This window comes from Dermacentor andersoni, chromosome 6, assembly GCF_023375885.2.
Source record: "Dermacentor andersoni chromosome 6, qqDerAnde1_hic_scaffold, whole genome shotgun sequence".
NCBI classification, from domain to species: domain Eukaryota; kingdom Metazoa; phylum Arthropoda; class Arachnida; order Ixodida; family Ixodidae; genus Dermacentor; species Dermacentor andersoni.
Genome location: NC_092819.1, coordinates 23,841,739 through 23,869,291, shown reverse-complemented (window position 1 = coordinate 23,869,291; position 27,553 = coordinate 23,841,739). Strand labels below are relative to the sequence as shown.

General features: G+C 44.8%; 1 protein-coding gene across 3 annotated transcripts; it reads left to right on the top strand.

Moving 5' to 3' along the window:
• Positions 1–789: 789 nt before the first annotated feature.
• On the top strand, positions 790–27,257 carry LOC126521399 (protein argonaute-2-like). 3 transcript variants are annotated; one of them, XM_050170090.3, is made up of 3 exons: positions 790–933; positions 2,335–2,483; positions 23,960–27,257. In XM_050170090.3, exons 2-3 carry the CDS (start codon positions 2,342–2,344, stop codon positions 26,626–26,628), a joined length of 2,811 nt encoding a protein of 936 aa, XP_050026047.1. In that variant the 5' UTR covers positions 790–933; positions 2,335–2,341; the 3' UTR covers positions 26,629–27,257. The 3 variants fall into 3 exon arrangements, with proteins under 3 accessions (XP_050026047.1, XP_050026046.1, XP_054921923.1); XM_050170089.3 differs by having other exon boundaries at positions 847–866; XM_055065948.2 differs by lacking the exon at positions 790–933 and adding an exon at positions 944–1,360.
• The last annotated feature ends 296 nt before the right edge of the window (positions 27,258–27,553 follow it).

Sequence of the window (27,553 nt, the reverse complement as noted above, 5' to 3'; positions counted from 1 at the left end):
AAAAAGGCGCAGCAGCGCCGCTTGACGGCGGCTACCGTATTTTACATCAACCAATTATATCCTCCGAGATATGCGCGAAAATTTCGGAGGCTATAAGTTAATGCATTGGCACACCCTTCCGCTTGTGCCACTAGAGGAGCATTGTAAGTTCACTTTAAGGACAGCATAATTTGAGCAAGCGCAAAGCAGTAAGTACAAAAACACTTGAGGGAGAATGGCAGATTTTCGGCAGATTTCCGGCTCAATTTTTACTGCAGCTTTCTACCAGCCAAAGCATAGCCTTTAAGATTTGCATTTTTAAATTCAGGGGGCGTCATACTATGAGACATGATGGAGTCTGTATATGGCACCGTTTGGTATATGGCTCCTTCAGAGAGCCATATACAGTAACTTTTGGGCGTGGATTTGAAATCATAATTTCTCAGTACATTAACGTGTTATAGTGAGAAGTATTTTTGCAATGTACACCACACTGGACACCACCAATCGCTTTTGGTGAATGCAGTCAGTAAAAGCATGGCCTCCGAGATTAACTTTTGTTGCCCAGAGAGCCGTTATGGGGACACCCTTTGCCACCAGGGGAACGCAATTTTCTGTCTATGAGCTGAATACGTCGCAAAAGCAGAGTGCGTTCTGCTGTAAAAAAATTTTGCCATCAGTAATCAAACTGGTGTGTGAAAATAAAAAGCCGCCTTCGTTACCTCGTCGGCTTTTCTCTGTCTCTCGTGCACTTCAACCCAACAACCCCGTTTCAAGGAATACACTTACATATCCATCCAGTCAGCTGGCCATGTAGCAGATTCTGTGTGTGGTCAGCTGCCCACTTCATTCTATGAGCTGCCTGTCAGCCTGTCAGTTCACAGTGGGTGAGCACAGCAGTGTTGACTGCTTCCTTATGTGTTTTGCTGTGTTGACAAGGAGCGTTTTTATTTGGTAAGTCCGTCCGTGAAACTTTGGATTTGTCCGTTAATTCAGCCCAGCACTGTGTTGTAGGCATTGCTAGAATTCGCTGCGCTAATAATGCTGTTGGTTTTTCTTTTTTTTTTTCGCCTTTTACGGACGTTTTATGCCATAACGCAGCGCTTGATTTTCACCACTGCACAAAATTTGAACGCCCTCTCCACATTTAAATTGTCACAATCAGAAATTCCGTATTTCGGCCTGCGAACCGCCGCCTCCGCTCAGTAGCATTCCAGCTGTCGTAGCACTCCGAAACTATACTATTGCTCAACCGGGGTCAACCCTGTTGGGACCAGTTGGGACGTCCAAATGGCGTTAACACTAACTAGTGCAAGCACCATTGATAGTTAACTATCGCAATCACTGCGGTATTGCTTCATTTTTACCGGTGTGCCTTTAGGTACAGTGCTGACACCTCATTCCAATTTTATACCGATGTCACACGGTCACTTTCGATCACGATGGAGTTCAATCCGAATCTTAACTTCACCACTGCGATTAGCTCCTTCCGCAGCTTGCACAAAGGAGCGAATCGCGACCGAAAGTGCTCCGGGTGAAACCCGTATTCGGGAAGTGACATCTTTGTTGGTTAAAGGCAGCACAGTGTGAAAAGTTGAAATGTTCGTGTTCGCAAACACTCGGCTCGCGGTGAGAGGTTACATCAGCATTTGCAGTGACTTGCCGCGTCAAGTTTCACTGTTATGTAGTCTCACGATGTCGTTGCATTTGCATATAGACTACAATGAAAACGTAGGTGGACGTCTTGAAAATTGTGCTCTACCTTCCGTGTTGTCACGCACTTTTTCATTATTGGCGCCCGTAATGTTTGACCCACTCATAGTCGCGAAGCGTTTTCTTTATTGTGTGCATTAATTTGAGTCATAAGCAAATTGTTAACGCTACTAAAGCGCATTTGGAAGAGCAGTTTCTTATTACGCAGTTCCCGTCCATTTCGCGGTGTGATGTAATGGTACTACTGTCACACGGCGCACTTTCGATCGCAATTGCAATCGAATTTCTCGATCGCTATTGGCTCCTTTTCGCGAGCTGCAGGAGGAAGCGAATTGCGGTAGAGAATTTCGATCTGGATTAAGCTCAATATCTATCCGAATTGAGCCTTATGACAACGGCATTAATGTAATGGCCATTCGGAAGTTTTACCTTTTGCGCAGCCAAAGTTTGGCGACTCAAACTTTGGCTGCCGGACGTACAAAAAAAAAACACAAATATATATGCAAGTGAACGCAAACAAGGCATGGGTCTTTGGGTATTCAGACGCTTGGGTGCACTATTTATAAAACTCCCTACTAATGCCAAAATGTGGCTGTCGCTTTTCAGGTTTGTTCACTTACGATTGTAATTCCCTTTGTCAAGGTGAGCAATGCAAGCAGAAGGATTTCGAGGCCGAGGAAGAGGCCGCGGAAGAGGCAGAGGTGATGGGAACCGGGGCAGAGGTCGTTTGCAAAGCAACAGGCCGCAACCACAAGAGACAGCAGATCTGTCACGCACACCACCCCGTGCAAGTAAGGACCATTCAAAGATTCATGCTCCAGGAATTTGTAATTTGTTGGCTGATACCATAATGTTGTATGTGAAATCCCCTTCTCAGGTGTGGTCGTTGCTTCATTGGCCAAACTGGCTGGTGTGTCAACGACTGCATTGCAGAGCATGCCAATTACCAAAGCCAAATACGCCAAATACTAAAGCGTTACCGGCACCTGTGTGCACCTGAGATCTGAGGCTTTCTGCATTGACAGGAAAGCCGACACGTGCATTAGCGCATTGTCAGTGTTGCTCTTCTCCAAGAAATTTGTTTCTTTCAAGTTGACGATGGACCATTTTGTTTTTAATGTCTTGTTCCTTTACTTGCAGTTCAATTTGTTTTCTGTGCCTCTCCCTCTTTGAAATTTCATGCACCTTCATGCATTCCTGCGTGCACAATAAAAACCAGTTGATAGTAGTCAGCTGTTCACCCTGTCCCTTGCAGTTGCCCTTTTTACCTTCAACTTGTACCAAGCGGCCCAAGTTCACATTCTAAGAGTCGCGACATCACACATTACTGACAAGCAATACTTTCAGGCAACTCCCCTAAGCAATTTACTGTAATACTTGTTTGTGCAAACCAGTTTTGGTTTGGTACCCTGAACGTGCATGCGTCATGTCATGACACAATAGCTCGCTCCATTCATGCAATCGCTGCAGCTGCCATAGGCAAGCACAGCCAGAAACACTCGCAACAATCTTGTTTATCACGAGCAACACCATCATGCCATACTTGTCGCTACATGTATGCCACTTTTCCTCTGCATCAAGATGTGTCGTGTCAATGACGCCATATCTGGCATTCTGTAAGCAGCATAGTACCAAGTCAATATACCTTACGAGTGTTTTCCACACTTTCTCAGTGTCATCCTTCCATGTGCGAGATATTTGTGGTAGAATTCCTGCACTTTTGAAAATTTCGATACTTCTGGCATACCGGTGTGATATCTTTTAATAAATTTTTGCATAAAGTGAAGGTCCTAGACTCCTACATACCGTTGTGATATTTATTAATAAATTTTTGCATAAAGTGAAGGTCCTAGACTCCTAAACTATAGAAGAAGTTCTGAAAAGCCTCCGAGCTCCCTAAATGACTTGATAAGATAGCTCTTCTATGGCCAGTTCTGGTTTTGTTTCTACTTTGTTGTGATGCGACACAGAAGGTGGTCACATGCGAGCAGGAAATTGCGACATTTTACACTCGCAGTAACTCGCTCAAGTGCCTGCTATGCTGCTACTCATTGTGAGGGTCAGTGTCGCCACATAGCACATAACGAAGTGTGCTGTAGCAAGTGTCAAAATATTGTACCATCCTGCTCCCACGTGACCAGCTTTAGCGCTGAAACTGACTTTAGAAAAGCTACTAAGTTATTCAGGGCTCTTTAAGGCTTGCCTGTACTCTTGCTGGGGTTTAGAGGTGTAAGTATAAAGCAGTTGCTTCAATTAAAAAAATGAAGACATCATGTCAGTACTTCTTAAAAGGAATACTGACACAAAATTTAGAAGTCGAAATAACTTGCAAGGTCTATATCTTTAAACACAGAGACACCTACACAATAGTATAGTGCGTAGCTTGAAACATATTTAAATTCAATTTGAAGCATGTGAGGGCAGTTAACCGCAGTGTGCAGCACCTTGTGACGTTGACATCAACATGGTGTGGCTTGTAAACATTTAAGGCCAGACGTCGCCAGTTTTCGTCGCAGTTTTGCCAACTGTGACCGAGCAGACTGTGCTGCTTGCACCCTTGATTGTCCCAGGACTGCAGTGCTGCACTGCCACTTTTCCTCGGCTGTTGCTTTAGGTTGAACACTGTCAGTGCTTGTGCATTTTTCTCTTAAATGCACGCAAAAAAAGATTGTGTGCTCACTGCTGCTCTGTTCTTGCAGAATTATTGCAAAAGATTGTATTTTAAGGTCCGTATCGCTCAATATTACACTTGGCACTGTTGCATGGCTCCGGTTTCTAAAGAGAAAAAAAAAATAAAGCAAGATTACCGTCATCTTTGAGGAAGCTAGCTGTTGCCAAGGCACCATTAGCATAGACTTGTCTCATTGTTGCATAGTTCAATACCTGCAGAAAACGGCCATTCCAGCAGTATTTTCAAGTGCAAAAGGTGGTTGCTATTGTCACGTTGTAGTGATGGCAAACAACCACAGCAGCACAACGCAAGTCACAGAGTTGTTTATTGCTCGAACCTGTGCCCAGCAAAACGAGCAACTTGGTAAAGGTATGCAAGCAAGTGGAAACGAAACCAGGAAACATTGGAGGCATCACACAGAAAGGAACAAGAAGGGTGCCGGACTAACAGCTGACTTTATTTCTGGGAAACAGCATCCACAAAGACCAAACAGAGCATGCGTGACAGAAGTGCAAGTCACTTGAAGCCAATCTAAGACATCCTTTATCTAGAAACGGGAGCTCGTTTGTCAAGAACACAGATGGCGCGCTCACACATTTGTCTAGACCAAGTTACTTTCCATAGGCACGGGCGGCAATCTACTGATACATTGTAAACAATGTGGTTGCACCCCCCCCCTTTTCAGCAACATTTCAATAATTGGGAAAGCTAAGACTAGAAAGGCAAGGGAAATTATAGAAGCTTTTCACATCTGCAAACTTGGTCGAAATAACTGTGTGAGTGTGGCATCTATTATCTTGACGAGAGAAGAGCTCCGGTTTTTGGATAAAGATTGTTACACGTAGTTAGTTTGCCTTCAAGTGACTTGCAGGGCTGTCACGCATGCTCCGTTTGGTCTTTATAGATGCAGTTTCTCGGAAATGGTTCTCCTTAAGAACAAGTAACACCCGGAACAATGATAGCTGTGAGCAGACTCTGAAATCTGATCTGCAGGTCAGATGCATCGGTTATTATAAATCTGATTCATGGAATGTCCAGCACTATTTATGTTACACATGCAGTCAGGTTACAAAATGTTCAGCAACAACACAGACAACAGAAGAATATGCTACAAGAATCCCCAATGTTCAGATTCGGCAGTCCTGTGCTGAGCACTGAAGTTCGACATTTGTTAGCTAGTGAAAAGCAGTCGCCAGAAAAAGATAAACAAGTGTCAGTGCCCCCCCCCCCCCCCCACTTAAAAATTAGCATTGTCTCAATGCTGCAAACAGAACACAAAAGTTGAAAAACAAAAGTGCAAGTAGTACAGAAAAATAAGTCCAGAAGTTCATCAGCGTGCATAGAATGGCTTTCGACTCGCCATCTAGGCACTCTTAGGTTGTGCATGGTGCTGCTGCGATTATGTAGTGCCATCCAGCACGACCTCAGTCCGGTGTGCCGATTGGTCGGAGGATCTTGCAGTTCAATAACTGTAGTCTCAAATAATGTATAGTATAGTCTCAAATAACATAGCAGTAGCTTTTCACTCTGTCCATGTTGGCAACAGAAAGCAGAAATATAATGCTTGGACACTTATAGATGCAGTAAAGAAGAAAGGTTAACTGAAAGCGAGTTGTATCAACACTCGTATTCGAACTTGTTGCTTTCATGTCACATTTACTTAGAAGGGCGGTTTGTTGGGCGAGCTGGTAATACATCCTTGACTTAGACAGTGCGAAATAACATAGGCAACGCGGAATAACACACAGAAAACACTTTCCCTCCGTCTAAGTCAGACATTTACTACTGGGTGGCATAGCATTGCTGTCCACTGGGTGACATAGCATTGCGCTGCTTAGCACGAGGCCATGGGTTCGACTCCTGACCATGGTGGCAACGTTCCGAGAGATTTAATGCAAAAATATTCTCGTCCACAGTGTTTGGGATGTGCAGTCAAGACACCAGGTGGTGAAAATAAATACGGATGCCTGCACTAAGGCATCTTTCATAGTCCACTTTTCAGCTTCTCGACGTTAAACTTAAACCCTGCTATTTAACACAACTAAACACTTTCCACACACGTGCACTTGAAGAATAGCACACCTTTATGCATGTGTGTCACATGCAGGATAACAAAAAAGTTGGGTGAATGATCTGTTCATTTTGCATTGACACACACATATTGTAAAAACAGGTGCTGTATACGGAGATGAGAATTAAATCTCAGCCTTCCAGCACACCAGGTGTGAAATATAAATTCAGTGTGACACACATAAGATCAATAAACACCCTATCTCTACAGACTCCCGAGGGTGAACATGACCTCCTGCTGACTTGTATTTTATTTTTAAGCATCAAGTTAGCATAAATGTTCATGCTTACCTTCACTTAAGCCACAATTGAACTCATTTCATTACCGCAAAGATAACAAAACAAGAACTGGCCGGAGGCTAATGATTACAGGGATGAAAGTGCTGTGCCAGCCTGCGCAAAAACGCTAATTTCAAATCAAATTGCCAAATTTAGCAGGATCTGCGTGTTCAGTGGCAACCACAAAGCCATAGGCATGCATTGGCTAGTGCTTAGCCCTGCAACCCAAGCCTGAGAAATCCGCTACAGCGTCTGCATTTTTGAAGTGTGGGTGTGTTTTGTGGCATAACTGTAACTAGGCCACAATAAAATAAAAACCTTTTGATGCTATACAATGCATTATGAATGTTTTATAAAAGTGTTACGCATTTGTGTATATGCTGACCAGCTAAATATGATTTGAACTGGCGCTCATTTCATGGGGCACTCGGGAAGCAAAGCTGCGCTGAATGAACAAGATCGTGCAGTCTGCTCAGCGTGTAGCTCCTCACTTTCGTTATACATTTTAGCACTTGATATTGCGCCCTATTGGTACATCTGCATTGGTTAATGGGTGAACGCTGTGCATGTGACATTCTAAATTTATTTCACATGTGCACCACGTCCGGTCACCAGGATGATAGTGCGGCATACCAACAAATGGCCTGCTTGCTTTCATGGAACTTCGTGGTCACAAATATCCACTGGCAACCGCAATCATCACTCAAATTTCCTCTCATGGTACATTATTTTCTGCCTGGCCACACCACAGAAAATTAAGCTCTTGGTGCCACAGAAACCAAGCCAAGGATGTAAAGTATTGTATTTAGTCAACCTTAGCAGCCAAATTGTGGTCTTAATTAAACGTTCGGCGAAACCGCAACCCTCCAGAATTGCATTAGGGGCAGCAGTGTTCACGATGCGACTTGTGCAGATTGAGTCCGAAAAATTTTAATAAACCTTGTTCAGCGAACAAAATATCCATTGCCTTCTTATGGCTTTATGGTGCCTGTGGCATAACCGCGAATAAGCTTGATTAATCTAAGTAATTCAAAATATTGGTCGGCAGTGCCGGCCGGAAAGCCTGTGAGTATTTTTATCCCTTTATTGTTTTCAAAAATATTGTGGAGATTTTGCTGGACAAGCGCCATGGCAAATACTGGCAAACATGCAATGACCATAATAATTTCATTAGATTCATAAACTTTCCTACTCTATGAGATGTCAAGGAAAAAGTTGTGGATGATGTTGAGAAATGACCGATAACAGCATTTAAAACCTAGGATTCGTGAAGAAAGCAAGCCCACGAAATGGATTAAAGTATAAACCCCATGCAAGCGATCTTGCACGCGACAGCGACAAGCGACGCAATGGAGATGGCTGTCGCGTTCGCTCGTCGCCTACAAGTTGCACCCCATGCGAGCGATGACTTCGAGCGACGTCTCCCCAGTGTTGCCGGTATGAGGGCAGCAATATAGGCGCCGAAACTAGCGTGATGCGTGCTTTATTAACTTAAGTTGATGTATTTTACTGTAAGAAGCAGCATAACTATTCCTGAAAGTCTTGCAGTAGGTTCTTATCCTTGCACGTGTAAAAATTCAATCGTTTGCTCGTTCCGTGCGACAATCGGAAGTACTGGAGTTATGTACATCCAGTTCCGGCTTTGCGCTATTGGCTAGTCGCTCATAGCACTTCCGGGCGACGAGCGACGAATTCTAGATTTGCAAAACCGAGCGATCGCGCGACAAGACCGAGCGATCTGTTCAAGCGACGGCCCGATCCGTCGCGCGAACCCGTCGCTCGTCGCTGTCGCGCACAAAATCGCGCTAATGGGGTTTAGCCGTAACAGAAACTGCTGTGACCATGACGATGCTTCTGCACCCCAAAGATTGCATCAGTCTTTACGCGAATCTCGTGAAATAAGGGCACTGGGAATGAGCAGCCACACTTTTTTCTCACTGTGTTGGCAGTTTTTGGTGCGAATTTTCCGTCCCTATCAAATGCAAAGTAGCGCGACCTTGTATTCCGAACCATTACAAGACCATGGCCCAATGCATGTTCGTAATATACACGATGCACTAATGACGATGCTTATGTGTGAGACCACTTATATTACTGGTGCGAGGACGTGTCACGTTTACTTCTATTTTTTTTTATTTGCAGGCTGCTTCTTGTTTTCTTTTTGTCGGAAAAAGGGACCCTACAAGACCTAAGTCGCTATATAGGCTGTTATTGGTAATTTATCAACGTATTCCATAACCTTTCATTGATGCCGTATTGAATAAGTAAGGTAATAAATGTTAGTTCATTAAAATTGAATATTAGTTGCTTGTTCACAATGAAAAAAGAAAATTTGACTAGCAATTAACACAAGCTTATCAACATAGAGTGGGCACTGTTCACGGAAAACTTCGGTTCTTTTTTTTTTTTTTTTTTTTTTTTTTTTTTTTTTTTTTTTTTTTTTTTTTTTTTTTTTTTTTTTTCCTTGGCCACATTGATATGGCACATTCGGAATGTAATTTAGTTGTGGTTCTTGATAAACTCGTAGCTTCATGCTACAGTTCGGTGGATGAGAATTTCTCCCTGCCATGCATTGTGCTCACTTTGCGGGCTTCCGCAGAACCGGCCTGCTGTAACCCAAATCTTCTACAAAGTCAAATACGGAATACCTTTTCTTTATATGTCTGTATTTCGCTCATATTGACTTTTACTAAGCTGCTCCAAAGTGCATATTTACTGCTCCAAAACGGACAATTCATGCCGCAAACGTGCTCCAAATTGCCAAATTTGCTGGTCCAAGAGCTGCTCTAATGTTTCCTTGGCCGCTTCCATCCCTGTGATTATTTCGGTGGAAAATTACTGTATCGAAAATATTTTGCCTTAGAGACATTCAAATGCGCAGAGTTAATGCAGGCACAAAAAAGCTCAATGCAGATGTGCATTTTTTTCGCACAAGCACTTTTTTTTTCCAGGAGCTCCACGCAGTTGATGTAACAATGCAGGTCTAGCTGTGCTTTGGCAACAGTTGAACGGTGAAAATAATTGTTTGAGCTTGATCCAGACTAGATGGTGTAGATGCCCTTCAACATGAAGCACTTGTGGCGAACGGTCGGCATAAAGTTAATGCACGCAGTCTGGCAGACACACAATATCATGCTTCTACAATGCAGTGAAGCGGACGAACACACACTGCACCCCTGGCCGCTGTAAATTTTTTGCTGTAGGTGGCGTCTGTGACTGGTGCTCCCGCATTGTGCTGTGTTTGTCTATTGTTCTGCAGCGAAAACAAACACAATCTGCATTTAAATGCCCTAGGGAGCCTATCAGTCTTGCCTTCATAGTACTGCACTGGGCTTCGTAACTGCGGGTCTGCTCATTGTTGTGCAGCGATGTCTACATTTATTTCCAGGTAGGCGGCATCGTCCTGTTTGTCTTGCTGGGGCAGGTCGAGAGGGCCGCAAGTCGCACAGAGCATCAGAGTACTTCAATCCAGATAGACCACAGCGATGTTGAATTCCTCGAGTCTCTGACTCCACTGTGCTAGGCGACCTAAATGGTCCCTTAAAATTGCCAGCCCCAACACAAGGCTTGGTGGTTGCATACGACTTTGTAGTGCCTCCCTATTGCAGAATAATTCGCTTTGCTTTCAACAATGACCGGCTAGCATAAGCTAGGTACTTTCAACTTGGTCCTTCGTTTGAACTAGCATGGCGTCAAGGCTCGTTGGTGTGGATTTTCCTTCTCGGGGTCTTCATCAGAGTTTGTAAGTACCAGCGGTGACTGCAGGCATCGCTTCAGCTCTTGAAGGGCTTCGACTTGCTGTGTTTTCCACATGAAGTCAATGTCAGATTTCGCGAGATAGGTCATTGGCTCAGCAGTGCGTGAAAAGTCTGACGAAGCAGCTGTAATAGGCACACAGGCCAAGAAATTGCATCGCCTTCTTGTCGAAGGGCCACAGGAACATAGCGATGTCATCTGTCTTCTGCGGGTTGGTACGGATGTCAGACTTTCGGATGACATGGCCCAGGAACAGGAGCTCTTCATACGCAAAGTGGCACTTATCCAGATTCATGGCAAGTCCAGGTGATTTGCCTTGAAGGTGGTGAAAAACAAGCAGAAGGTGCTTGATGGATTTCAGCAAAGCTTCTCTAGCCAGCAAAAGTTGGTTCGAGGCTCGTGAAGTTTCCAGAAGTTGAAGCAGCGCTCATGGTGTGGCTGCAAAATGCGAGAACAGCCAACTTTTCAATCGCCACAGCATTGATGATGAAGGCAGACACTCTGGCCTTGCAAATGGGCTATACAGGTTCCTGCTGCAGCAATGGCTGGTTTGACCATTTTAAGAAGCAGAATGTGGTGTCAATGCCTGTACATGGTGAAAGTGGCAGTGTCGACGTAGTCGCTGCAGACAACTGCCGCAACAGTCGGCTCGACAAGCTGCAAAAGAATTATGCCAACAAAGACATTTTCAACCTTGATGAGGCAGCTCTATTTTATATGATGTTGCCGAGCCGCACTTTCACACTGAAGGGACAAGCATGCTCAAGTGCAAAGCAGTGAATGGACAAGAGTTACAGTTTATTTCAGAGCCTGTGCAACAGGCGATGAAGTCACCTCTTCTCATCATCAGCAAAGCACCCAAACCTAGGTGGTTTCGAAATGTAAGACTGCCAAACGGCGTCATCTATCGAGTCAACAAATCGGCAAACAATACGTCCGCTCTGTTGATAGCAAGATGGCAAAGATAAGTAGGAAAGTCCTATTCATTGTGGACAATTTCCCAGGCCACAGCAAGATATATAACTTGGAGGCAGTTACAGTTGAGTTTCTGCCGGCCAACATGACATCTGTGCTGCAACTGATGGGCCAAGGTGTGATTGAAGTTGCCCGCAAGCTCGACAGAAAGAGCTTGCTTCAGTGAACTTTATTATCACACAAAAACAGTAAAGGATATAAAGTTGACTTGCTGGGAGCAGTCGATCTCTTCTGCAGCGCTTGGCAGCAAGTTCGTTCAGCAGCTATCACCAGCTGCTTTGTGCACGTGGGATTTTCTTGTGCCACCAGTTTTCCAGAGGTGGAGACAAAATTCACTGGTTGAGAGCAACTCTGCCAAGAAGTAATGAAACTTGCTGGGAATGGTGCTACAGAAAGCAACATAAGCTTTCACGAGTATTCGCTATGCAAGTTACTCCAAAACTGCTGGGATGCCTGCAAATGGACGAGACAATGAAGACGATGGCAACGATGACAAAGGACCTTGAGAGGTGCCGCAACAAGCAACGTCCTTTGCTTGCTGCAAAATAAAGTTGAGTGCAGCAGCTCAAGGATGGCTTTCTAGGTCCATGTGCTACCGCGAAGCAGACCAGCCTAACGCAGTATAAGATGGAAGTGCTGCTAAACAGAGCTGGTTGATATCTCTGGTCTGTTTTTATTTTTTCTTTGGAACCTTTACGAAGAGCCACTTTAGAAGCTCTTGTTTAAAAGCATTGATTGTGGTGTATTTTTTTAAAGGAACTCGACTTTTCACTTCAGTTCAGCAACTTTGCTTATCACGGAAATCTGCCCATCTCGAAATCTTTTCCGGTTTTTCTACTTTGAGTTAATGAGGCATTACCGTAGTATGTTCCAAGGATACCGCACAGAGGCCTCTCCTCAGCTTGATGCAATGCATGGACATTTGCGAAATAGTATTGATTATGTTTATAGCTGCACCAAATTGACAATGTTGTGAAATTAGTGTAGCTGCCACTCAGATTTCTAGGGTTTGTATTAGCATTTGTTTTTCTGGTTTTCTCCATGTTATATATTTTTTGTAAAGCCTTAAGATTCCTACATAGACCACTGAACCGCAAGTGTTAAAACGTGTGAGCGTGTGCTGAGAAGCAGAATGCCGTAGCCCTTGAGCCAGTGCAATGGATAGTCTCCTTGCCAAGGGCAATTTGGAAACCATGAAGCCTACTGATAAACTAGAAGAAGAAGAAGAAACTTTAATAAAGAATAGTCCGGCAGTTCTTGCTGTGGTGGCCTCGGGTGACGGCTCGAAGTCCTTGGACTCGAGCGGCATCTTCGGCTTGCCGGACGGCCCAGAGCTGGTCTGCCAGCTCTGAACTTCTGATAGCCGCCTCCCACTGGCGGCGATGCCTACGGAGAAGGTCCCCGGCGGCTCCCGCATCCGGGGCGGCGTCGGGAAGAAGTGAGCTTGAGCCTTCTCCTACTCTGGCAACGGCCGCGATTATGGACGCGTCGCGAACGGAGCTGGTTTGATTACCGTTGTTGCCGGCACACTCCCAGAGCATGTGTCGCAGCGTTGCTCCCTGTCCGCACGTTTTACATGCGTCTGTTGGATATAAACGCGGATAGCAGTCGTGTAAGATAGCGGGGCTAGGGTTTGGTTAGGAAACAAGTGGTAAGGGTGAAAATATATATTAGTGCAAAGGTGCTATGAAACTTGGTTTACATGCTCCTATTGAGCTGTGAAAAGTTGTGGTCATTGTTCCCATTTTTAACACGAAAGTGTTTCATGCTGGGGTCCATCATCAACTTTCTGTAACAGATGTGACGTAAGCACGAATGCGTAAAATATGCTCTCTTGACAAGGATGGTGCCACCATCTAGGAGCGGTGAAGTGACATACTGCATTGTGACCAAGTGCGCCGACAGCGAGTGTTTCGGTAGTCTCAGCGCAGCGGAGGCTCGGAACGCGGTATAGCTTGTTATAGGCGATGTAGGCATTTGGTTGCTGAGGTGACAACGTAGTTTCCGCATATGGTTTTGTGGAACCACCAAGCACAGTTAAGAGCACAGGGGTTTTATGTGTACGTCCTTTCACTTGATGTACTTCATTGTTTCTAACTCCTCTTTCTCATCTCTTAAACTGTACCCCACTACTCGCTCATGTCTAAAACGAGCGACATGCCAGAAGAAGAAGAAAAGTTTGCCACAGGTGGGCACCCCCCTGCGGACAAGTGGCTGTGATCACTTGAAGAGGTGGTCAGACAGAGGTGTTCATTATAGGAGCCGGTTTGATCCTTGTGATAGCAACCATGTTTCATTCCCATTGTGCAGGATTGTGAAATGATGTTCAGAATGTTTGATGATGGGGAAAGGATGTCGTAGCATGGCTGAAGGGAACGATGAGGCATGTCAGCACGGACCAAAGCATGTGCGAATGTTTGTAGGTTTAAGGGTAGGAAAATGTGCCTTTTCATGTGAGCAGAGGTTGGTGACGGACACAGGTTGTGCATGAAAATGCGTAGACGCTGGATAAAAGAAGATGAATCTGAAATGGTGGGCATAGATACGGGGTTGACGAAGTCGCCAGGTAAACGGAAGGTGCAGCCGTAAACCATCTGGGCTACAGAGCAGGCGAGTTCTGGTCGGAGTGTTGACCGAAGGCCGAGCATCACGATTGGAAGGTGTGATAACCAATCCTCCACATGTTGCTGAGTGGAAAGTGCAGCTTTCAAGTGTCGATGTAGCCTCATGACAATGCCGCTGGATGCAGGATGGTAAGCAATTGTGTGGATGCGCGCACATACCAGAAGGGATACAGATGTGAAAAGTGCAGACTCAAACTGTCTGCCTCAATCAGCGGTCACCGTTGATGCCACACCAAAATGGCTAATCCATGTAGACAGAAAAATATGAGCGACTGTCTTCGCTGTTATGTCAGGCATTGGATCCGCTTCAGGCCACCGTGTGCACCGATCAATTTCACGTAAGCAAATACGTATAACCACGGCATGGTGGCAAAGGGCCAACAATGTCCAAATGAATGGGGTCGAAACATGCATTGGAGAAAGGGAATTTGCCCAATGAAGGGAGGCTTGGTTTTTGCACCTTGATACGTTGACATGTCGTACAAGTGCAGACCCAATCGTGTATATCAGCATGTATGCATGGCGAAATATAAAGTTCAGTGATAAGGTGTTCTGTGGCAGGTACGCCTGGATGGCAAATTGAGTGCAGTGTATCAAAAACGGCATGATGAAGAAGAGCAGGAACATGAATGCAGGTACTGTTAGGTGAAATGTCGCACCAGAGTGTGACGTCGTGGTCCGGAAAGTTGACTTGCTCCAAGCGGAGGAATGTAGAAGATTGGAAGTTTATCGTCTGTTGCTTGAGCCACCACTAGTGAAAACAAGGAAAGGTGGATAGGACTTGGCATGGCATTGATGGTAATACAACTGAGAGCATCCACTGCCCTGTTAAGGCTGCCTTTGACGTACTCTATGTCTGTCATGAATTCAGCAATAAAAGCAAGATGCTGGAGCTCTCTAGGAGTATGGGTGGCACTGCAGGAACATAAAGCCAAGACAAGTCAGTAAGAATTGTAAATTGTCGCTCTTTAAGGAAGTACCTGAAATGCTTCACTGCAAGGTAGGCCGCAAGGAGCTCCCGTCTGAAAGTACTGTATCAGCGTTCAGTGTCGCAAACTTACGGGAAAAGGAGATGGGGGCCCATGCACCATGAAGAGCAGCTCCCATAGCTTCTGAAGAAGCGTCCACCATAAGGCTAGTGGGAGCAGACTGTGAAGGGTAATGCAGGAGGACTGCTTGTGCAGGTTTGGTCTTAACGGTGGCAAAGCTTGATCAATGACCGTGTCTCAAGGAAGTGCAGTAGACTCAGCCTTCGAAATGTAAAGGAGTGCTTCAAGAGGCTGCACCAACTTAGAGCATGCGGGAGCGAAAGGGTGATAAAAATTTGAGTCTGGAAACTTCACAAGCTACATGGGGACTTTGGTGGCAGGTAGTCGATGATTGCCTGAGCCTTGTCAGGCAGTGGAGTGGTGCCATGATTCGTGATGTAATGTCCGAGAAAATCCATCTCCGGAACCCGAAACTGACATTTGTCAACATTGATGACGAAATCGTAATCGCGAAGTAGAGGGAAAAGCCGACGTAGATGTGCTTTGTAGGTTTCAGCGTCTCTGTTGGCTACGAGAAGATCATCTATGTAGGCAAAACAAAATGGTAAGCCTCTGGTGACTTCATCTATAAAATGCTGAAAGGTTTGAGCTGCATTGCGCAATCTGAAAGGCATGCGTAAATACTCAAGGTCAAACATGGGTAGTTATAGCAGTTTTTGGAAGGTCGGCAGGCCCAACAGGGATCTGGTGAAAAGCTTTCACAAGGTCAATTTTCGAATATATTGTGCCGATTAAAAAGGCATTTATTTATTAAAAGGCAGGTATCAGTCTGGAACAGTGACTGCATTCAGTGCGCTAAAATCACCACAGAGCCGCCAGTCATTGTTCTTGGGCACCATGTGTAGTGCTAACGACCCCAAGCTTGATGATGGCTGAATGACGTTTAGTTGCAACATATGCTCGAATTCATTGCGGGCAACTCAAAGTTTATCAGGACCAAGTCAGCGGGGGCGGCAGTGTACGGGCGGGCCTGCGGTAACAATAGGCTACAGTGTGTTTAGGAGTTTTATCCATTGGACACAGTGTAGTAATCTCCGGAAACTCGTTAAGTAGAGGTGCATACGGTGAGGTAGGCAGTTTGGTGAAAGTAGGGTTGAGAGCAGTAGCATGAAACACAAACCGGTGACTGTCAACGAGCTCAAATACGGACGTCATTGATGATCTGCAAGGCTGCGATGTGCCGATTTCTGCCACCATTACATTTGAAGACTTTGCAGACGTCGACCGCGCGGTGTTGTATGTCGAACTGAATGTTGATGAAACAATTGAACAAGTTCTCCCAGTGTGAAACTGCAACTCTGGCCTTTCTCGAGGATCTTGCTTACAGTGTCAGGAACACGTCTCTTAAGATGGCGACCGTGTCTTTGTTCGGGTTTTTACCCAAACAAAGGCATGACTGGCTGAAAGTGTTAATTCAAGGCGGTAAAAACCCTAACAAAGACACGAAAAATCTGAGTTACAAGTTAGCAGGACAGACTACAGAGTTCATATGGCAATGTAGAAGTTACCTCACGTTACATATGCAGCCGGCAAGATGTGAAGCGAACACGGTCACCATCTTGGAGACCCTAGTCTTCCTGGCACCGTAAGCAAGATATGAGAAAGGCCCGAAATACAGTTTCGAGGTGAACCTCAGCGGACAGCAGCTTTTGGCTCTAGCAAGAAATGTACATGATAAAGCACAAGAAAGTCAGCGTGAACGAGTCATCAATGAAACTGTGGACTGCATCCTGAAGAATGCCAGTTGTGGGACGGGTGGGACGGCATCCCGACCTCCACTTAAGAGGATGGTGACATGCCTGAAGGACAAAAAAAAACTGGCCGTTCTCCAAGCAGATAAAGGAGGATTTGTGGTGCTGCCAGAAAACCTGATCAGAGTATCTACCAACCAGGAAAACCGGGAATTCTCAGGGACTTTGAGTAGTCTGGAAATACCCAGGGAATCTGTGCTTCTATCGGAAAGTTAGCTGTAATTTTATTGAGAGGGAACGAAAGTCGCGGTAATGCTGGCTCGCGTAACAGAGAGGGATCGTAAGGAATAGGTCTTCTGAGACCGTGTTCTCGGCTGGAGGAGTTGGCAGTGCGCAGTCAACGACACTTTATGCGACACCCGATAATTCGGACAGCTTCGCGGTACCACCACGTACCCCATCGGGTCAGTGTATAAGAACGTCTGAAATTTCGGATGCAAGAACCCTTCGCCGTCGGATTTTCCGGACATTTTGCCGTGACCACAGGTCTGAAGTGACATTAAATCAAAGCCGCCATTGCCACCATTTTGATTGCCTATCTGCCTCTAACCGGCGCTCTCGCACGTAAATCCGCTGGCAGCCGTAGCCACCACTGCGGCAATGCTAGGCCTAACTGCTTCGACATTCGCTATTAAGCTTCGTGCCATTTGGTATTACGGTTTTCATTGAAACATTTCGCCGCTGTCGGCAATGGCACTGACACCGCCTTTGTAGTCCTCACGATTACCTTCAAAGCTCGGAAAACACGGCGCATCGCATAATGCCGGTTTCCGAAAGTCAGCTACGCCTCAATAAAGCATTGTTACGCTGCGAAGCATGTGCGAATGTATTTGCAGTGAAGCATAACAAGCATGGGAAGGGGTAATTGTCATGGAACAAAGTTTGTATTCCTTAATTATACACGCGTGCACCTGCCATCTCCTGTCGCAGTACCAGCACCAATATGCCTAATAAGTGTATTGGCTGGCCTTCAGTGCTTTCTTGGGCATGCCTGTGGCGATTTGCACCCTTAAGGGCAGTAAAAGACATGCATTCATTTTTTCGAGCTGCTCGAATTTTCGGATGTTTTCGCGGTCCCTAGGGAGTCCATAAAATCAGATGTTGACTGTACAGCTGACCAAGAGGATGCTTCAAATGGTCCGTGGGGCGAACACATGATGGAAGGACGATGAGAACAAACGGGACCGACGCATTGAGGAATGAATGGGAAAGGAAGCATGCCACCACTTCTTTAGAGGAGCCTGAGCTCAAAAAGAAAAGTGTTGGCTGACGCCGATATGGCAGGTGTCCCTCATCCAAACTGCAATAAACTCTTTAAATCAGTGAAACGCAACACTGAGGTGTTGTGCGTGGTCCTAGAGTATGTCGGAATAGTTGAGGTTGACTTACCAGCTGTTGTAAAAGTCTCACTTGAAGTTGTGACAAAGTTCAGGCCTAATACCAATGAGTTTTCTATCAGTTTATAGATATTGCTAATATTCAAAAATATGTGCTTCAGTATGCATCTCCTTTTTATTTGTATTTGAGGATGTTCGACTCTATTTGCGATGGGATTTACGATTTTCTTTAGGACGTTTTATTTGCTGTGCATTTTACTAACCCCTCCCTTCTGTTTTCTTTTGGTATAAATATTGCTTAGTATTCAAACTGGATTGAGGTTGGTTTTTTTTTTTTTTTTTTTCATTTTTTAACATGCTTACTAGAGAGTGACAGCATCAGGCGACATGTTGTCAGCCTATCTTGACATAAAGCAAAGTTCTGCGTCACTCAACGATCTTGCAAAGGTACTCGGGGAAAACCTGGAAAACTCTAGGAATTTCGAAATGTCAACTTGGTAGACACCCTGTATATAAGACAAACTAGCCAGTACTTCAACGACAGAGCCAGACAGCACAATGACATTAGAAAAGGATACGGTAGTCTCTTGGCTGAACACTGCAAGAAGTATGCATGTACACTATGTTCGGCGACAGAACTTTCTTGAGTAAAGAATACACAAAAACAATGGGAAATAGTTGAAGCGTATTTTATAAGGAAGGCAGGTGACAAGTGTGTCAGCTGTCTGTCTTTGGCTTTGCAGGAGAAGAAAGAGAAGTGACGTTTCTTTCTAGGTATCTAGGCACGTGAACTGATTGACCATACAACCGTATACGCATGATGATGAATGCATGATGTACATGATGCACTGTGCATAAATAGATGATTGCTTGACATAAATGCCACTTGGAAGTAGCGCCAGTCCTGTCGTATGTGTTATTGCGCATATTATTGCCTTCATTGCGTTTATTGCCCTCGTCTTTATTGAATTTCTATGAAAACTGTCAAGATTCAGTAATGTGGAAAGTTGGGATAGTTGGTGATTAATTATTATACCTTGCTGGTGAAGCAGCGCACACACACGGACACTGTGTCCGTGTCAGTGCGCCGCTTCACTAGCAAGGTATGATGTCAAGGTTCACTTTCGTGTTCTACTGATACCTGTGAAGGAGGGATCAGCCATCATTTTCTATACAACCGCTACCACAACATTCGAAACCTGCTAGATTGCTGTATTTTCTGGTGTCGTAAGAAGCTTATTTTTTCCCAATTTTTCACCGTGTTCGTCTTATGTGTGATGGTGTGAACAGTGTGTTTTTTTCAAGAGCACAAGAAATTGCGTGCGACAGTATTATGAAAAATATCGAACCTTGCTTTAACAGTGGGGCAACCCTCATGACGAGAAGTTAGGCATACTAGCTAGCTTTTAAATTTTAGTTTTTCTTAAAGAAAAGGTTAAACAAATGAAACTGATGCAATAAATTTTTAAAATGCACACCTTTTTCTGTTCTCAGGCTTGATTTACACCTATAAAAATATGCCACTGACAGTGTGTTGGAGCATGACACTTTCGATGACTTTATGTTCAATCATTTAATTTCCAATCATACAGATGTTCAGTTTGTCCCCATCATGCATTAGTCTCTTATGTCTAAGAGGAATGTTGGTTCGTTTTATTCTGCTAGAATTGGTAGCTCGTAAAAAATTGTTTACAGAAATCTAGTGCCCTAAAATGAGTGAGTACAGCATCTCGCAATGATTGTACAAGCGTACATAACCTTTTATCATGCCAGTTCGATCAAAACATGTGTGACTAATGCAGTACATTTAGTGAAACCATATTCGAAATCTAATACTGGCACCACAAGCATGGCCCTCAGGATGACCGAGCAGCAGAGAGCCTACGTATTGCAGAATTACACAAAGCTAGCCATTGTTGCACATTTGGAGGAAGTGCATAAGGACATAGACTGCAACATTTTTTTTTGTCTTTGTATTATAGTGTGTATGACCATATCTGTATCAGAACCTTGCATGCCAACACCTCCACACGTCATTGGAGAGTTCTTAAGTAGCACAATTAAGCACAATTGGATAGCACTGTACTAGGACAAGCAATATGGAAAGGGAACATGAGAACTGAGTGAGAAGAGGGGCATATAGGCTTACGGCTTAAAAATGCTGAGTTTATAGAATGTGAGTATCAGGGTTTCTACCAACCGGGAAAACCGGGAATTCTCAGGGATTTTGAGTAGTCTGGAAAAACTCAGGGAAAACTCAGTAAATTTGTGCCTCTATCAGGGAAAATTAGCTGTAAGTTTATTGAAAGGGTTGAAAGTCGCGGTAACGCTGGCTCGAGTAACAGACAGCAATCGTAATGATTAGGCTTTGACGCCCTGTCGTCGGCTGGAGGAGTTGCCAGTGTACAGTCAACGACCGACTTTCCGGATTCCCGATAATTTGGACGGCTTCGCGGCACCACCATGTACCCCATAGAGTCAATGTATCAGAACGTCTGAAATTTCAGACGCAAGAACTCTTCGCCGTCCAATTTTCGAGACGTTTTGCCGAGACCACAGGTCCAAAACGGCATTATTCAAAGCCACGACTACTGCCATTATGATGACCTCGCCGCTTCGAACCGCCGCTCTCACACGATGATCCGCTGGCAGCCGTAGCCCCACTGCAGCAACGCTAGGCCTAGCTGCTTCGACGTTCGCTATGAAGCTTCTTGCCGTTGAGTGCAGCGTTCTTTATTGAAAGAATTTGCTGCTGTCAGCAATGGTACGGACTCCGCCTTTGTGGTCCTCGCAATTGGTTTAGAAGCTTGGAAAGCACGGTGCGTTGCATAATGCCGGTTACCGAAAGTCAGCCTCGCCTCTGTACAGAAAATTACTTGGTGGAGCACATGCAAAAGTATTGCAGTGAAGCATAACAAGCGTGGGAAGGGGCTGTTGCCACGGGACACAGTATGCATTCCTTAATTATACACGCGTGCACCCGGTATTTCCTGTCACAGTACAAGCACCAATATGCCTAATACGTGTACTAACATGCCTGCAGAGCGTTTTCGAATGTGCCTGTCGCGGATTGAGCCCTTAAGGGCAGTAAATGACATGCATTTATTTTTCCAACCGGCCGATTTTCGGAAGTTCTCGCGGCCCCTGGGGAGTTCGAAAAATCGGACGTGGACTTTGAAACTGGCCAAGAAGATGCTTCAAATGGTCCCTGTGGCGAATGAGAGGCGGAAGGCGGACAAGAACAGAAAGGACCTACGCATTGGGGAATGAACGGGAAAGGAAGCGTGCTGCCGCCGTTTTGAGCTCAGAAAACAGTGTTGGCCACCAGCTGACATGCGGGTGTCCCTCATCCAAACCAAAATAAACTCTTTAAAGCAGTGAACAACACTGAGGCGTCGTTCGCGGGCTGAGAGTATGTCAGGACAGTTTAGGTTGACTTACGAGCTGTTGAGAGAGAATCTCAATTGTGACAATGTTCGGGCCTCATACCACTGAGCTTGCTATCACTTGATAGAAATAGCTCATATTTGACAATATTTGCTTCTGTATGCATCTCCTTTTTATTTGTATTTGAGAATGTCCGACTCGATTTGCGATTTTTTTCGAAGGTTTTTTATTTGCTGTACATTTTACTAACCCCTCCCTTCTATTCCTTTTTTGAATAGCATAAACACTACTCCTTAGTATTCAAATTTCATTAAGTTGTCTTCTTTAATTTTTTTCATATGCTTACTAGAGAGTGACAGCATCGAGCGATATGGTTTCAGCCCGTCTTGATATAAAACATAGTTTTGCATCACTCAGGGAATTTTGCAAAGGAACTCAGGGAAAACATGGAAAACTCAGGGAATTTGGAAATGTCAACTTGGTAGACACCCTGAGTATGATCTCATTGGTAGATGGCAGTAATAATGGCTAGAGTGGCTGTGACATTTGCCACTGCCAATGAAGAGGCAAGTGGGAGCGTAGACAAGGATGGCGGAGGTTGAGGGATGATTTTAGAGGACAGGGGTCATAATCATTATCGGCAACCAGTTAATACCAATACCTACCTTCCCTGTTTTCAACAGCACCTGCCACATATTGCCACAGTGGAGTTTGAGGGTACCTGGAACATACTCTTGTGTTCCCGACATATTACTCGCGATAGTGCACTGATTGCTCCAAAGCTCTCTCGAGTGTGTGTGAGCAATTGCATAGCACAAAACTCTCTCTCTCTCTCTCTCTCTCTCTCTCTCTCTCTCTCTCTCTCTCTCTCTCTCTCTCGTGAAAGAAATCATGTAAAAAAATTTTCCTTTCTGAATTAGAAATCTGAAACGTTCACTAACTGAGGACTGAGGTGACTTTTGAATTTGTGATACCGTATAAGTGAGTAGTGATAGAGAAATGTGCAGAATATAACCAACCCTTATATATAGCTTTCATTGATTACGAGAAAGCGTTTGATTCAGTCGAAACCTCAGCAGTCATGGAGGCATTACGGAATCAGGGTGTAGATGAGCCATATGTAAAAATACTGGAATATATCTATAGCGGCTCCACAGCCACCGTAGTCCTCCACAAAGAAAGCAACAAAATCCCTATAAAGAAAGGCGTCAGACAGGGAGATACGATATCTCCAATGCTATTCACAGCATGTTTACAGGAGGTATTCAGAGGCCTGGAGTGGGAAGAATTGGGGATAAAAGTTGATGGAGAATACCTTAGCAACTTGCGATTCGCTGATGATATTGCCTTGCTTAGTAACTCGGGAGACCAATTGCAATGCATGCTCACTGACCTGGAGAGGCAAAGCAGAAGGGTGGGTCTGAAAATTAATCTGCAGAAAACTAAAGTACTGTTTAACAGTCTCGGAAGAGAACAGCAGTTTACGATAGGTAGCGAAACACTGGAAGTGGTAAGGGAATACATCTACTTAGGGCAGGTAGTGACCACGGATCCGGATCATGAGACTGAAATAACCAGAAGAATAAGAATGGGTTGGGGTGCGTTTGGCAGGCATTCTCAAATCATGAACAGTAGGTTGCCACTATCCCTCAAAAGGAAAGTGTACAACAGCTGTGTGTTACCAGTACTCACATATGGGGCAGAAACCTGGAGGCTTACGAAAAGGGTTCTGCTGAAATTGAGAACAACGCAACGAGCTATGGAAAGAAGAATGATGGGTGTAACGTTAAGGGATAAGAAAAGAGCAGATTGGGTGAGGCAACAAACGCGGGTAAACGACATCTTAGTTGAAATCAAGAAAAAGAAATGGGCATGGGCCGGACATGTAATGAGGAGGGAAGATAACCGATGGTCACTAAGAGCTACGGACTGAATTCCAAGAGAAGGGAAGCGTAGTAGGGTGCGGCAGAAAGTTAGGTGGGCAGATGACATTAAGACGTTTGCAGGGACAACATGGCCACAATTAGTACATGACCGGGGTAGTTGGAGAAGTATGGGAGAGGCCTTTGCCCTGCAGTGGGCGTAACTAGGCTGATGATGATGATAAGTGAGTACAAAAGGTGATTAGTAAATTTTGCAAGTTTTTGGCACATCAGTTCTGCAGAAGTGGAGGAAGGTTCATGAAAGGTATAATTTTGAGTTTTGTGCTGCAGACAAGTGGATGACAATTTTCCATTTCATTATGGCTGCATTTCATTGGTGCCTTGCTATCTTTTTTTTTAAGTTTTTAATAAGAATTTCTTTTGTTCTTAGAATGGGCAGTGCAGACTGCTTAATATCTTCTGACATTTTCTAACAATCTTTTCAGAGTATGCGACGCCTGAAACACCTCCGCCTACTCCACCTGACATGCCGAGATCCAGTGGAAACCGACCACCAGATGGAAGCACTGCTACATGTGCTCTGGAACTAGCTGGCTTGCGTGTTGTGCTGCCTGCTGTCAACTCGCAATTCCCCCGTCGTCCTGATTATGGGACGGCTGGACGTCGCATTGATGTAGTTGCAAATCATTTTGAAGTAGTGCTGCCTACAGGCAACATGTACCACTATGATGTAGACATAGGCATTCGCAAACAAGGGGGGAGTGTGCAGTCTGTGATATCAAAGGATTGCAAGCGTCGTGTTTTTGGGCTTCTGGTGAAGCAACATGCCAAGCATTTAAAAGGCAACTTGCCTGCATTTGATGGCCAGAAGAACATGTATACCAGAAGTGCCCTTGGCTTTGAAAGGCAATCATTCACTGTCATTATGCAGGAAGAAGGTAGCTTAAAGCCAGACGAGTTTGTGGTTAAGATACAGTTTGCAGCACAGTTAGACCTAAGTCTTATGCAACAGCTTTACAATGGTCATTCGAAGACACCTGAAGTTCCAAAAGCGGTAGTGCAGGCTTTGGAAATTATCCTGCGGTATGGTCCATCTACACATCTTGCAGTTGTGGGCAGGTCTCTCTTCAGGCAACCTCGAGGCAATGCTTCTCTTGGTGGTGGCCTTGAGCTCTGGCATGGCTTTCAGACTAGCCTTCGACCTGGACAGTGGAAACCTTTTGTGAATGTCAACACAATGGTAACTGCTTTCTTTGAGTCCGGGCCCCTAGTGGGTCTTATGGGCAAGATATTAGGTGACCGGAGAGGTGACTTGGACATGAATCAAATTGTCAAACTGCAGGATGTCCAGATCGTCAAGCTGAACAAAAAGCTGAAAAAGCTGAAAGTGCATGCAACCCACTTGCCTTATCGCCGCAAGTATGTGATTGAAAAGTTGACTGCCGCTCCAGCAAGTCGGCTCACTTTTGGGGATCCTCCCATGACCGTTGCTCAGTACTTTGCTCAGAAGTACCGGCCACTTCGTTATCCAAACCTTCCATGTATTGAAGTTGGTTCCAAGAAAAACTACATTCCCGTGGAAGTTTGCGAGGTGATTCCCGGCCAACATTGCAAACGCAAGCTGGATGAGAACCAAACCAGCATGGTTGTTAGAAAGGCAGCTGTGCCTCCATCTGAGAGGTTTCGAAACATTGAAGAGGATGTCAAAGGCTGCATTGCTGCAAACAAGCCTTACTTGGATCACTTTGGCATCCGCATGAGTGAGAAGCCGGTGGCGCTTTCAGCCAGAGTGCTGCCTGCACCTGATGTAGTCTACAAAGATCAACAGCTGGCTCATCCTACCAATGGCGCATGGGAGCTCCAGGACAAGCAGTTTATCAAAGCTGCCAGTATGACTGACTGGACTATAGTGGCCACTTGCAACCCTCGCTTCTGTCCTGAACATGCAATTGACAATTTTGTGTCCATGATGAGGCAGTATGGCAGCCAGCTAGGTATGACTGTGAAAGAACCTGCAAAAATCACTTACTCCAACCCCAATGTCGATCCTAAGTGGGTGCTCTCTGAGCAGAAAAGACAATTTCCAGACCTTCAGATAGTTTTTGTTATCCTTGGTGGCGGTGGCAGAAGTTCACCCTTCTACAGTCCACTAAAAAATGTTGCCGAAACTGACCTTGGCATTGTGACACAGTGTGTAACAGACCAAAGTATCACAAAAAGATGCAACCGTGCAACAATTGTCAACATCCTGCAGAAGGTCAATGCAAAGTTGGGTGGTATCAACAACACAATTCCAAACGAAGTAAAGACCATTGTTTTCTGCCGCCCGGTCATTATAATGGGCGCTGATGTTACTCACCCAGCACCAACAGAAATGAACAAGCCTTCCATTGCAGCTGTTGTTGCAAGTGTGGACCCTCATGCATTCCGCTACATTGCCACTTTTCGCATCCAAAAGCAGAACACAGTAGCAAAAGCACGCATTGAAATCATTGAAGACATGAAAACCATTGCAAAGGACCTTCTTCTAAGCTTTTACCAAATCAACAGCAAAGTCAAGCCCGAAAAGATCATCTTCTATCGAGATGGAGTCAGCGAGGGGCAGTTTAGCCATGTCCAGCAGTTTGAACTTGCTGCCTTGCGAGCCGCATGCACAGAGCTGGAGTCCGGCTATGAGCCTGGCATCACCTTTCTCACTGTGCAGAAGAGACATCAGACTCGCTTCATGCCAAGGAATAGGAGTGAAGGCAGTGGAAAGCATGGCAATGTGCCTCCAGGCACTGTCGTTGACACGGTTGTCACGCACCCCGTTGACTTCGACTTTTTTCTTTGCTCACACTTTGGTATCCAAGGCACCAGCCGCCCTGCCCACTACTATGTGCTCTGGGATGACAACAATTTCAAAGCCGACACGCTTCAGAAGCTCACCTATGGTCTCTGTCACACGTATGCCCGCTGCTCTCGCTCGGTGTCCATTCCCACACCAGTCTACTATGCCCACCATGCTACAAAGCGGGCCAAGTGCTATGTAGACGCTCGCACTGACTCCTCTGATTCTGGGAGCAGCTCCAGTGGTTCCATGCTGCCAACATCTATTCTCGATGATGCTGTTAAGATAGCAAAGCTGATGGAGAAGAAAATGTTTTTTATCTGAGGCTGGGCATTTCATACTGTGGCCCAGTTCTCTCATATGGGAATGCTGTGGATTAGCTGCTGCCATTGAGATCTATAAGCGAGTATTTATTGCAATATTCCTGTCCATTTATTTGTATTGACATCTAAGGTTTGAAGATGCTCTGTACTAACTGGTTACTTTTGCTGGGGAGCTCTTCTCGTGTTCATTGCTCCATAAGTACGAAAATGTGAAGTTTCCACACTTCAAAAATTCTGCAATGTTTTCATTGTGCTACTGCTGCTTCACACAGTCCATCATCGCGATCCTGTTTATCTGAACACCTGTTTTTCCAGGTGGTGATGTTGCTATTTGTGTTCATCATGCACAATTTAACTATTTTTAACCACACATAAAATGTTTAATTTCACCGGAAACTATCGTATAGGCTGCTTTGATTTAGTTTGAATTTGATTTGACAGCATAGATCTGTTTAGTGGTATGGTGATCAATATTTACTGTCATGTTTTGTTGACTTCACCTCAATTTAATTGGAGTTATAGTTTTCCCTTATCATATTTTTATTGCTGCATCCACTAAGCTTCTTTTTGCGTCTGGATACTAATGCAATGTACCTGCACAGAGTGCAATAAACTTTTATTATGGGAGCAGTACAGTGTATGTATGTCTCATTCAAGTTCGTTGTATGGGCAAGCAATTCTCGTTACAAAGCCAGTAACGGAACAGCTGAAAGTCCACTGTCCAGTTGCTTCCCATTATTTATATTAAAGGACAGCAATCTGCATTAGTATTAATATTTGGTTTGAAAACATGCACAATTGAAAGAAGCAGCTTGCCAACTGCCTCTGGAAAGATCACAACACCAGCCTATTCAAGAAGAATGTTTTAAATATATATATAGAAAAAACTATCGAAAAAAATCCCACAGGCTGAGGAGTTCTATAGA

Coding starts and splice junctions, on each gene's coding strand:
- LOC126521399 (XM_050170090.3), top strand. CDS start 2,342: ATGCAAGCAGAAGGATTTCGAGGCCGAGGAAGAGGCCGCGGAAGAGGC. Junction 2,484..23,959: donor ACGCACACCACCCCGTGCAA/GTAAGGACCATT, acceptor CAATCTTTTCAG/AGTATGCGACGCCTGAAACA.